The following is a 12,451-nucleotide window of genomic DNA, read 5'->3' on the forward strand; positions in this document are numbered from 1 at the left end:
ATTATTTTGATGACCTGAAGGTTTGGCAGGAATTCCCAGAACAGTATACTTTCTCTTGTATCCTGTTGTAGCTATTTGTCTGTTAATGTTACTCACCAGTAACTGTTAAACTGATACAAGGAATTAGTTGTGGTATTGTGTGGACCTTCTCTTCCAAGTGGCGGTGGTGATGACGATAGTGGCATTGTGTGTCATATGCCTAATGCATACTGTGCAGGTGTCTGCCGGGTAATTTCCTGAGGTGGGACCGTACTACACTATATGAAGGTCAATGTGTGCTACCTGTTGTGTTCCTTTGTATACCCTGTGCCATACTCTGTTTATGCATCTTAATGTATGCACAGAGGACACACCTGCCACGCAGATACTGTGGAATACTTATGGGAGGGTTGTATATATTATTCTAAAATCTCACAGTACAGCCATCATGGTTCTCTGATGCAATCTCTTATTTTTAGCATGTGCAGAACAAGTTGTAAACCACACTACCTTCTGCAGAGAGCAGAAGAGGTGTGCAGATAGCCATGCCCACTTTCTTTCAGATGGATTGACATGTCTGATACATTCAAACTTCCCATTGTGTCTCCTAACTTCAGGTCTGCGTGAAAAATGTCTTCACATACATCTCCACTGTTTCCCACCATTGCCAAGGTTGTGGCTGAGGTTCATGAGGGTGGCAAGGCTTAGGTGTGCGAGACTAGAGGGGGAGACTCTGGTCTGTCACTTCCAAGTAACCCTCCTGCATTGTTTGAGGTAGCCCAGATGGATCTCGAGCATGTGGAAGAAGCTAAATGTAGAATGAGCAAGGGGTACATTTATGGCCCAAATGGACAGCATCGTGGAGTGACCAAAAAGCCCCAACAACTGGGCCAACAGGGTGGGATATGGCCCATTCCACCAACCACCCTGATCCATCACACAGAGATGAACCTTGTAATGTCCTTCTGGGCCAGGGCAGGGATCACATGGAAGCTGCTTTATTCCACTCTATCACTAACCATCTGTTTCCCCCTGGTGTCACACCCCGTACACTCTGTGTTGTCCAAACCTCCCCGTAATCAGTTGTCTCCCATATTTCTCTCTCTGTCTCTCTCCCCATCCTACTGTACACACTTTCACCCCATTTATTTGTGCTAATTTGTCTCTACTGTTTTTTTTTTTTTTTTTTTTTTTTTTTTTTTTAATGTCTCCAAGTCTTTTGGGTTTTTAATACCATGATAAGAATGGACCCCATTCCTAAGTCAAAGTACGATTAGTATTGTTTCAATCTTTGATGTCAGCCAAAAGTGCTCTTCACAGCACCCGCAATGTGTAATGACTCCTTCTGCAATTTCGATGGAGTTACATATATTGGTAACATATGTAAATATGGTTGTAGATTCTTTTTTTATAAGACCCGTTGCTCTTACTACTATTGGAACTGTCTGGGCATCTTTCTTCCACATTGCTCTCACTTCTGCTTGCAGATCCTGATATTTTATGTGTTTGTGTCTCTGTGTACGCCAGGCACTGTAATCACTGGGTGTGGTGATTTCAATGATCAATGCTACTTTTGTCTTCTTTTCATGGACCACTATATCTGGTTTTCTAGCATCTATCTTTTGAACTGTTGGTATTGGGTGATCCCATGTGATGTAAACTTCATTTTCTATGATGCTTTGTGGCTCATGTTTCCAGTGCTTTTCAGCAACTTCAGTACAATAATGTTTGCACAATCTCCATTGCAATAATCTTGCCACATTATTAAGCCTTTCAGTATACATTCCTTCAGCCCTTAGTATGTCACAACCAGCGATGAGGTGTGAGACTGTTTCCAATTCAGTTTTACAAAACCTACATTTGTCTGTTTCTCACACATGTTCCATGGACTTTGTAAACCAACATGTATGCAGCCCACCAAATTAACCTTTCATCTGGTGTGGTCTCCATACCTGCTTGATGCCAATATGCATCTTCTAGATTAAGCGGAGACATCATCTTAGATTTATTCTCCTCATGTTTCAAAACTTTCGCTACATTTGAGTCTTGTGAGGTCAGCAGATATCTGTGGAGTCCCATGATTGCAGATCTATACATGTAATCAATTTCAGGGAGGACCAACCCTCCTTTGGAATGGGGAATATATAATCTTGGTATGCCCTGAGTTTTATAAATCATCTGATGAGCATGAAGCATCCTTCTTGTTTTCCTATCTAATCTATCCAACATGTTTTAGGGCCGGTCAATCACTCCAAAACTGTAAGTTAGGACCGGAAGAGCAAATTGGTTTATAGCTTAGATTTTGTTCTTGGATGTCAGCACTGTTTTCAGGATTAATTTATGTCTTCTGTAGTATTCTTAACTAAGTTTTATTTACATTTGTTCATGTTTTATTGCTGATCCTTCATCAACTCCCAAGCATTTATACACTCCCTCTTGCTCAAGTTCTTTTAAATCACATTCTTATCCCAAACTGATGTTTTCCACGTGCTGCAGTTTTCCTGCTTTAAAGCTTGCTTTTGCACATTTATCAAGACCAAATGACATTCTTATTTCATCTGAAAAAGTTTTGACAACTTGGAGATGTGCTTTAAGTTCCTCATCTGATGATCTACCCAGTTTTAAATCGACAAACATAAGATGAGAAGTCTTTACACTTTGTTTTCTAGGAGCCAAATTATAGCCATGGCCTAAGCTGTTAAGTAGACAGCTTAATGGGTTAATGGCAAGGCAGAATAGCAGCGGTGACAGAGCGTCTTCCTAGAATATCCCTGTGATAATAATTTGTCCTTTGTCATAGCTTAATTGCAAAGTGGTCTGCCATGGTTTCATAGTCACTGTAATGCAGTCTATCCGTGTAGGGTGGATCTTATACATTTTTAAGCACTCTTTTAGCCATGAATGTGGGATATTATCAAATGTTTTTTTCTAGTCAATCCATGCATACTTAGATTCTTCCCCTTTTTTACAGTTCTCCACTATGACTTTATTTAACAACAAGTAATCCTTTGTTCCATATGACTTTCTTTTATTGCCCTTTTGTTCTACTGCCATAATTGAGTTTTCTCCTAAATGACTATAAACTCTGTTGGCATCAATTTCTGTTTACAGTTCATATGTCGTCAGAAGGCAAGTTATTGGTCTATAATTTTTAGGGTAGCTTGCAGGTTCACTTATAAGTAGGAGCATTGTTTTTCCTGTTGTTAGCCAGGTTGGTGTCTGTTCGGGGTGTGCATATAAATAGTTCTTATTCATGACTAAATTTTCATGCAAAGATGTTAATACTTTTAGCCAAAAGTCAGGTACTTCATCTGGGCCTGGGGTTTTCCATTTAGAGGCTTTCCTTAATTTTGTTTCAATCTCTCTGGCTGTTACTTCATCCAATTTCATACCTGTACCTTTAAACTTCTTATTCTTTCTTTTACTTCTTCTATTCATTTAGCATCTTTGTTATGTTCCACAGGATCTTCATAGATACTTCTCCAGAATGTACCTATCTCTTCTTTTTTTGGCAGTCTTTCAATTCCTTTTACATTGTTTCCCCAATTCTCTATAAAACTTTTTTGGGTCATCAATAAATTGCTTATTTTGTAATTTTGCTTTATATTTTTCTGTGTATCTTCTAAGTTTTTCCACCTGTGCTGAGATTTTTACTTTATTTATGATAGTGCATGACAGATCCTGGTCTGTTCTAATACTGCGCATTGCTTTTATTATGTCTATCTTTCTTAGTATTTTTGTTGATCGGCTCCCTCTTCTATGTTTCACTAACAGTAACACTGTCTTAATTGCTTTATAGTTTTCTCTATTCAATACTTCCATGATGGTATTCGATTTCTCCCCTTTCTCTCCCTCACTACCCTGTATTCTTGTGATAGAACTTTATCAGTTGTTAATTTAGCTGCACAGTAATATATCCTGTTTACTTCTGTTATATCACATTGATCTCTAGGGACAGTCTTAATTACTGTGTTCATTTGTTTTATCAAACTTCTGACTTTTTGAGTTTTATTGACCTTCTACAGTCTATTTCTTTCATTGATCTTAATATATCTATCTCTGTTAAATCAAGCAACTCTTAACTCATTTTCTTCTAAACTGAGGGCACATTTGTTGTTTTCCATTTCCTGCGGCCATTCTATAGAATGTTCTGCAGCATCTTCCTGTGGCTCATTCTCTTCATTTTCATCCTGTGCCATCTGTTGTTCTGTCACATGGGAACTCACTGACTTATCACTCCTCAGCATTAACTGCATCAGAGTATCCACAGATTCCTGTTCCTTCCCTTGCTGTCCAGCTTCAAGTGAACATTTATACTGGTTTCCTGTGGAAGGCTCCAAAATATCTTCATATGGCACCTTACAAGTTGCTTCCCGTTCCACTGAGTTCCCCATTATTTGGATATCCATTGCTCTATCCTGTTATGGTGCTTTATGAATTAGATTTTCTACACTGAATCCTTCACTTCGCAGGTACTCCATAACCTCAGTTTCTATTTCTTTAACTCCTACATTACTATCTCCTTTTCTACTTTTCCTCTTTGTCTTCTTATTTTTTTTATTGTAAGGTTTTCCATGTCTGGATTTCTTTGCCTGTATTTCTCTTCAAATATCTTTGGTGCTGCTTTTTTATATTGTTTAGTTTTGCTTTCTCCTTTGCATAAATATGACACCACATTAAATCTCTTTTTCTTTCCCATGTCCATATTTCTTCTTCAGATGCCTCCTGATCTTCCTGTTTCTCCTTACTTTGGGGACTTGTTCCATCATGCTGTGATGTAACCCGTGTTAGACCTTCTACATCAAATCCTTCACTTTGCAGACATTCCATAACTTCACCTTCTATTCTTTTAACTTCTACTGTACTAATCTTTTCTACATTCCATCTTTGTGATATTTTCTTTATTGTGAAATTTTCCATAACTGGATGGCTTTGCGTGTATTTCTCTTTGAGCTGCCTTCTTTATATAGATTAATTTGGCTTTCTCCTTTGCATAAATATTGCACCATATCAAATCTCTCTTTCTTTCCCATGTCCATATTTCTTTTTTTATACTTTTCAAAAGTGTCTATGTTTTGCGGTTTATATTTTCACACTTCATCAGATACTTCTTTTTCCAAACAGATCAAAGTTTCTTGATCTATATACTGTTTTTCACAAATCTATTTAAAGCTTCTGACAGTTTTTCTTATGGAAGTATTTTTCTTTCCTCTAATTTCTCTCTTAATCGTTTTGTATATCTTGTGTCTGAAAATTCTGGGCTTTTTGCATATTGGTAACAATACATAATTTCTTTCTTATCCTCAATAGTCCACTTTATCGTCTTCATGTCTCTTCTTTGGCCTATTAGTTTTTGTGACTTTTGTGGACTACTACTTCCTTCTACAATAGGGGGCCATCCTCCCCCTGGGCCTGGCGTGGCCCTATTGTAGGAGTGTTTCTGTATTCTGAGGATTCTACACTGTCATCTTTTCCAGTCCTGGCACCAGTGTGCCTACCAGGATTGGGCACTTTTTTATCCTGGGTCTTGTTCACCCAGCTATCTTTTTTAATTTTTAACCTACTTCTGTCCATGATATGCTATACTATATAAATACAGTCTATATATCAGTGTAGTCTTGGTGGGATTTTGTGAAAACAGGGTCCACCTTGTGAAGGTACTCACCAGGACTTGAGGATGAATTCAATTTCAGCAGTACTACCCCTTGGTTGCTGACCACCCCCCACCTATCTGTCTGACCCCCTGCACATTCAGAATTCACACTTCTTCCCTGTTTTCCTTATCACCATTTCTCTTTTATCTCTTAAAAATAAAAAAAGGCTCTATTCCTGCAAAATATGAGTTTCTATTAACCATCCTGCTCAGTCCTATATATTGTCCTTCTGTGTGACCCTCTGCTTGTTCTTCCCCTTTTCCTTGTTTCCTGCTCACCCTTTTTATGAATCCAACAGATTGCCACATATCTGGATACCATGCCAATGGAGCTGCTAGTAACATATGGCTACTTCGCATATGCCATGCTCTGTGTCAGTTCATTGAGGGCCAGAGTAACACATGCAACAAGCATTAGTTTATACTGAGGAATGTTGGTCTGACTTCACACTTTCTGTTCTCATGAGACTGTGCTACACAATATGATTTTTTCACTTTAGAGTGTATACTTCATTTCACTTTGCCTGTTTGCCTAGTTAAACTGCATAACTAAGTCCCTCTAGCATACTTATTGCTTGACTTGGCTAATTTACATATGCTGAACTGTACCTAGCTACACATAACTGAGATGTGTATTTGTATAGCTATTCATTGTATCTTGGCTTAAGTTTAAATCATGCATCACTGCTGAATCACTAACAATCACAACGACAAAATAATATCTGGCATATCTCTCAGACCATGACTGGGTATCAGCTGCATTGGAGAAGAAATGCCATCCCAGGTTAGAGGAACAAAGAAAGAGGAGACTGAGGGAGAATAGGAAAAAGCCTTTAAATAAAAGTAACTGTTCATGAGCATCTGCTTAACATGACAGGTGATAAATCAAATTTAGAGCCCTATAGAAAGAATAGCCTTGTCAAAGCAACAACAAATTGTTGGAATTATCATCTCAACTACTTGTTCAAAGATGATAAGCATTTCGCTGACAAAGTAAAATTTATATGAAGGGATTTTTAAGTGTAAGTGGTTAAAAGGAGGTAGACCTGAATTAACAATAAGTATTCTGGTGAGTCATTTAGCAAGGGGGGGGGGGTGTAACTTTTTTTTTTGAGAAGAAGTTATTATTACAGTGGAATGGTCTACACTAAAGACAATTTTGAGATGGTTAATATTTTGTAATGGTGTGTAGAAGCAGCATGCTGAAGTTCAAAGGATTAGATTTCGTTTTAGAAAGTTTCCTTGCAAGAGCTAAACACTAGGGAATGATGAGCTGAAGCTAATCAAAAATGTGTGGATAAGACCTACTGTACAATGAGAAACTTTGATTCATGTCTGCAGAGCTCAGGCACATTTTTTACTGGAGGCGTTCAATGTAAAAAGCCCAAATAAAGCTGTCTGGCAGTTAGCACAGACAATTAAGGCTGTGAGCTATTAATAAGATGCTTCCTGTGGTACAGGATTTGACTCCCCTTGACTCCATTTATCTACTGCATGACCTTAATCAGACAGTGCTTTGTGACAGTTGAGAAGCCGGCTAGGTTTCTTAATGATCTCCTGGAGCACACGTCTAATAACTACTTGTGAACTTACAAAGCATAGAATTTTCCCAGACTTCTAGGTGTCTAAATAAATGGAGTGATCTATTATTTACTGTGGTGACTGATAGGATGACTCTCTCTCTCATTGTCCATTGCATCAAGAAGGGAATGATTTTGAAGCCCATAGCTGTCGTTTAGTGGAAGTGACATTGAGAAGGTTGGCAGAGAACCAAAGGTGGATAGAAGATGCGTCCTGATTGGTTGTTACAATAAAGCTGCAGATGTAGATGGTCTGACATGAGAAGTAACAAGTCATCAAAGGACAATGTTGAATATAGATTAGTTTGTATGTATCCTGACTAAGCTGGCAATGATATAAAATAAGAAAAATATTGACCCCAAGTACTGACCCCACATGACTCCACCGCTCTGCAAGGGGCTAGCTAAAGCAGGTAGACCAGTCAAAAATATAGCTTTCTGGTTTTCCAGGTTGTATTTACTTTATTCTTATATGCATACATAATGACATACTGAATAAAATGCATTAGAAAATAGGCAGGATTTAATATGGGTACCCTACTGGAGATTATACATTCTCCAATTGGCTTTTAATGTACAAAGAGAGCCAGGAGTAAGTCCATGATTCCATGATAGCATAACAAGTCATTGAAAAGCAAAGAGAGAAAAACAAAAACTGCCATATTGTTTTCACCCACTAAACACAACTATGTTAGTGACCATCAATTAAAAAAAGTAAGTACATTAAAAAAAAAAGGAAAAATAATACATTTAATTGCAATAGCAGTTACAAAGACCTGCTGTCCTACATTCTCCTTCACTGTCTGCAGCACAGAGAAAGCTTATGGCATTGGCTTCATTACACCCACCTTGTCAAGTATTACTGCTTGCTTGGTAATTTCAGTAAAAATAGTGCCTATCAGCAGTCATTCATATGTTACAGTAGGCAGAGTTGTTAAATGACAGGACAGCAGTGAAGGTAGCATGACGCAAATGGAAGCCGTGTGGCCATCATACAGCAATCTACACTTACTGACATTTTTTTAGCTGTGCAGTGACAACAGAGTCTAGCAATTTGAAAAATTAAAGAATTACAAGTTTGTGACATTCAGGGATGAGGTCGTATCCATACATCTCAAACTCTTAACATAAATCTGGAAAAAGCAAAAATTAACGGTGGGACAAAGGCCCAAAATAGGTATAAATTGTATATATTGCTTATATAAACTTAGAAAGTTTCTAGAATAACAGCTTTAGTATTACCATGCATTATCTGAATGATATAAAGTTGTTGTGTCTTTCGGCTTTTCCCGGTTAGGGGTCGCCACAGCGGAACTCCGGCCCGCTAATGATTGTCAGTAGAGTTTTAGCTTGCCGGGCCTAATGCACAACCTTCAACGAAGGAACGCCCATCACGCATGTCGCCACACAGAAGATGCTCTAACTGAGAATTGAATGGGCAATGTGTAACTGTGAGGCGACAACGCTACCGCAGCACCACCACCGCAGTCATAAATGTCGGTCATTATTTAGTGAATTCAGTCCTCACTGATTTGCCAGAGACCCCAAGTTTTATGAAGAACAGACCAAAAATGTGAGGCAAAAATCTAGGCAGTTGAGAGATATGGTCATATCATATTTGGGTATGAGAATAAAGCAAGCAGATTTACAGAGATGGAATGGTACTTGCGGACAGGAAAAGGGTGGTGATGTGTTATGAATGAAGCTCTCAGCTAAAGTACGTCATGAGTTTCTGAACTTACAACTAGCACAGGCATAAATTTGTTGCTAATAGTAACATCCTTTCTTTATTTCTGATGCTTTCATAATGAATAATCTGTAATAATGAGACAAGCAAAGATCAAGACTGACATATACTGTATGTATCACTCCATTTATGTGGTTAACAGTGATGTCAAAACAGGCCAGTAATGTGTGATATGATACTGTCTAGCCAATAAAGTACTTTTCCTTATGACAATGACTTCTAGGAATTAGTAGATTGCTGTCTCAGTTTCAAGCTACAGTTGTGGATTTTCTACAGCCAGAACCTTCTGGAATGAGTGTTAGAGATAGGTATTAACAATTCTCATTTTCTGCCACAGTTTCAGTTCTTGGACACAGGGTGTCAAAAAAAAAAAAAAGAAAAAAAAGGAGGCAGTTAATAGTGATGTATGGAATGTTAAAAACCTACACACCATTTTGTTTTCTTTTTAATGTAGCAGGTAGGTATTTTGAAGTAACAAAAGTAGTATACACAGACTTACCTTTTTTCTATACAAGAGTACATTTGAAAAAAAAGCAAAAAGTTCTAGCTGAATGTGTACAGTTATATTGTATTCACTCATTATTTGTTACCCTAAGCACATAAAAATGAGATGTATTACTTTCTCATATTATTAATAAAACACAGATATAATATGAATCTAATTACAGCAACTGTAATATTTTCTAGTGTTTTATTTTGAAATAATTTTTTTTGTGAAAAATAAAAGCTGTCGAGCTATCAGATTATATTATCTTATTTTCTGTTGTCAGAATTAAGGTAATTTATAGTATTTTATATATTTAGCACTACACATATGAACACATATACTTGCTTCAAAGCTGGCTTTCTCATGGATTTATTTTGTTGTCACATATGATATGGCTGCATCTAAATTTGCTAATCTTAATGACTTTGTTCTCTTGCATTCTGATGTCAAACCTTCTTCGCCTAAGTCTTCAGTGCATTTGTTAAGAATCCTTTGTGAGTATACAGGAGATGTGTCTACATCTCACAACCATCTTGCAATTTTAGATCCTTGTGAACATTTGCAGGAGTGAGGCGTAATACAGAGAGTCGCAACTATTACTTGTCAGGCTCTGAATGAATGGTTTTATGAGCAGTGCTGGAACAGGAAAGAACAATAAGCTTCTCCTTGTGCTACACACATCTATCTCTCTTCTTCCCGGTGACCAAAAACAATGCATAAACTAATGTTCTTGGGCATCAGTAATGATTAACAGAACTGTACTCTGTTTGCAACAAGATGGTAATGGCAAATGACATTATATGAATTCATACATCTCACTGTTTGTATGAGTACCTGCAAACTCTCCACAACCTCCTAGATCGTCTTTGTGAAAGACCATCGAAAGACTGTCTCTAGTGAAGGGGGGGGGGGGGAGTAACAGACCCCAGTATGTTACATATCACAGAGGAGGCTAATCAGTCAAAAAACAAGACTTTGTGGTTCAGATTTATGTGTGTTGTAAAGATTCTTTCAGAGATCTAACTCCTCAGTCAGTTCTTGCTTTACTTTTCATAATGACTAGAACAGCATGCCTATTAACTGCTATTTCAATCACTTGCTAGGTCAAAAAGTGTTCATCTGAGGTTTTTACAGGCTGAACACAGAGGCAGTCCTAATGTGTATTTTTTTGACAAGTTAGTCTGTATAATGCTATTTGTTTTAGTTCATTTTGACAACCAGATAATCATACCGGTGACAGGATCAACCACTACCTTTGCCAGTGAAATGGCACAGAAGAGGTACATAAAAAAGTTGAATAAACTTAAACATGAACACGAATCACATGAACACTTTGAAGTACTACAGATTAGAAATGAAACATAAATTAAATGCAAAAGTACAGATTAGAAATGAAACATAAATTAAATGCAAAAGTACAGAATTAAGCAAAAACAGTAAATCAATACATTTGGAGTGTAAGCTGACAATAAATGACATACTGAGATAAATATCCAGGTAAAACATATTCTCTACAGAATGTGGTATGTGGCTAGCTATGATACAATGCTATGAGTTACAACAGTTACATTGTGACAGGGTCAACACCTGTCCTTATTTTTACAGGGTACTACAAATTTAGTAATGAAAGTATAAAACACCAACCCTTAATTTTAGGAGTAAAGTGAAATTAGTTCTTTGTACAGGTCAAAGACAAGGACTGTCTTGTGAAACGTTGTGTTTGAGTAAGAAATATTCAACTTCAAACATCTAGAAAGGTGGAAACCCTAAATAATATCTGAATTTAAACTTTGAAATAAAATGTAACCATTTTAGAAATAAGCACAGTACAAGTCTCTCACTCGAACGATACAAAACTGACACACCCCATGAGCTGTCCTTCACATTAACCATGGAGACTTACCTTCTAATGGCTTAGGAAGAAAATGAGCTGCTGGCTTGGTCTTCTTCACTCTGTTTCCCTTCATAATCTGTCCTTCCTTGTTGAGCCCCAGGTACCAGGCCCTACCAGACTCTTGCTGTCTGTATAGCATGGATGAGTAGATGACATAGTAGTTTTCAAACACTGATTCCTTGAACTTGCATTCTGGTGTAAAAAGTTCCTGTCAAAGAAAAAATATCAAAAGTAAGATAATTTCCCCATTTTTCACAAATTATTTAAACATTTTAAACTTGTTCCTTTGAAACTCTTCTCAGTGCTCACAGTCTGCAGACACACGCACACACACACACACACACACACACACACACACACACACACACACACACACACACACACACACACACACACACACACACACACACACACACACACACACATCTGAAAGCTTGCAGGAGATTACTTTCAAATGAGACTGTACTCTAAAGGAGAAACATCTGGGGCTGGTGTCCGGGAGGTGGCATATGCTCCAGACTGCTGTGAGCAATCTATCAGAGCTGTCTTCTCCTTTTTTTTAAGGGGGTAGGGTGCTAGCTCGGAGACCATCCCAGGATGCTGGCTGAGCCAGCTACACCTCTGCCTACACACAACTCATTACTGCTCACAATCGAATTAATAAACTAGAACATTGTCCTTCTTTAAACTACATTCACCAGCAGTACTACTCACGTACCAGGGAAGTGTACTCAGGAAATAAATGTCTCCCAATTTCCAGTAAATCTGAAACCAGAGCTGGTAACTCAGTTTACTCAAGTTATGTCCCTAAACTGTAAACAACATATTGATTGAATGGTGACAACTGGAAAAACTGAAAGCCTTGAAATCCAGACTGAAACAATACCTGTCCAACTCTTTGTTATGCTTCTGCTCTGTAACTGGATAATCGTTCCACCTCACCACTCTAACTATATTCTTGTAACCATTCCAATTTTTACCTGTATATATCCAACATGTGAATGCCTGCCCCAACTTTTGTACGTATATCATATGTGTTCTATCTGATCCTTTTATTTTTTCATGCCTATATACGTTTTTGGAAACTTTCTCTATTTCTCAAACCCACTTG

At 37.7% G+C, this 12,451-nt stretch overlaps 1 protein-coding gene across 1 annotated transcript in view; it reads right to left on the reverse strand.

The window, feature by feature from the left end:
- Nucleotides 1-12,451, reverse strand: part of FGF14 (fibroblast growth factor 14) — a 906,834-nt gene that overhangs the window by 62,003 nt on the left and 832,380 nt on the right. The window contains exon 4 of the mRNA XM_044071245.1: nucleotides 11,350-11,548. Coding sequence (XP_043927180.1) covers nucleotides 11,350-11,548 — 199 coding nt within the window. The remainder of the gene's footprint in view (nucleotides 1-11,349; nucleotides 11,549-12,451) is intronic.

This window comes from Protopterus annectens, chromosome 5.part0, assembly GCF_019279795.1.
Source record: "Protopterus annectens isolate FY-2018-M chromosome 5.part0, PAN1.0, whole genome shotgun sequence".
NCBI lineage: Eukaryota > Metazoa > Chordata > Ceratodontiformes > Protopteridae > Protopterus > Protopterus annectens.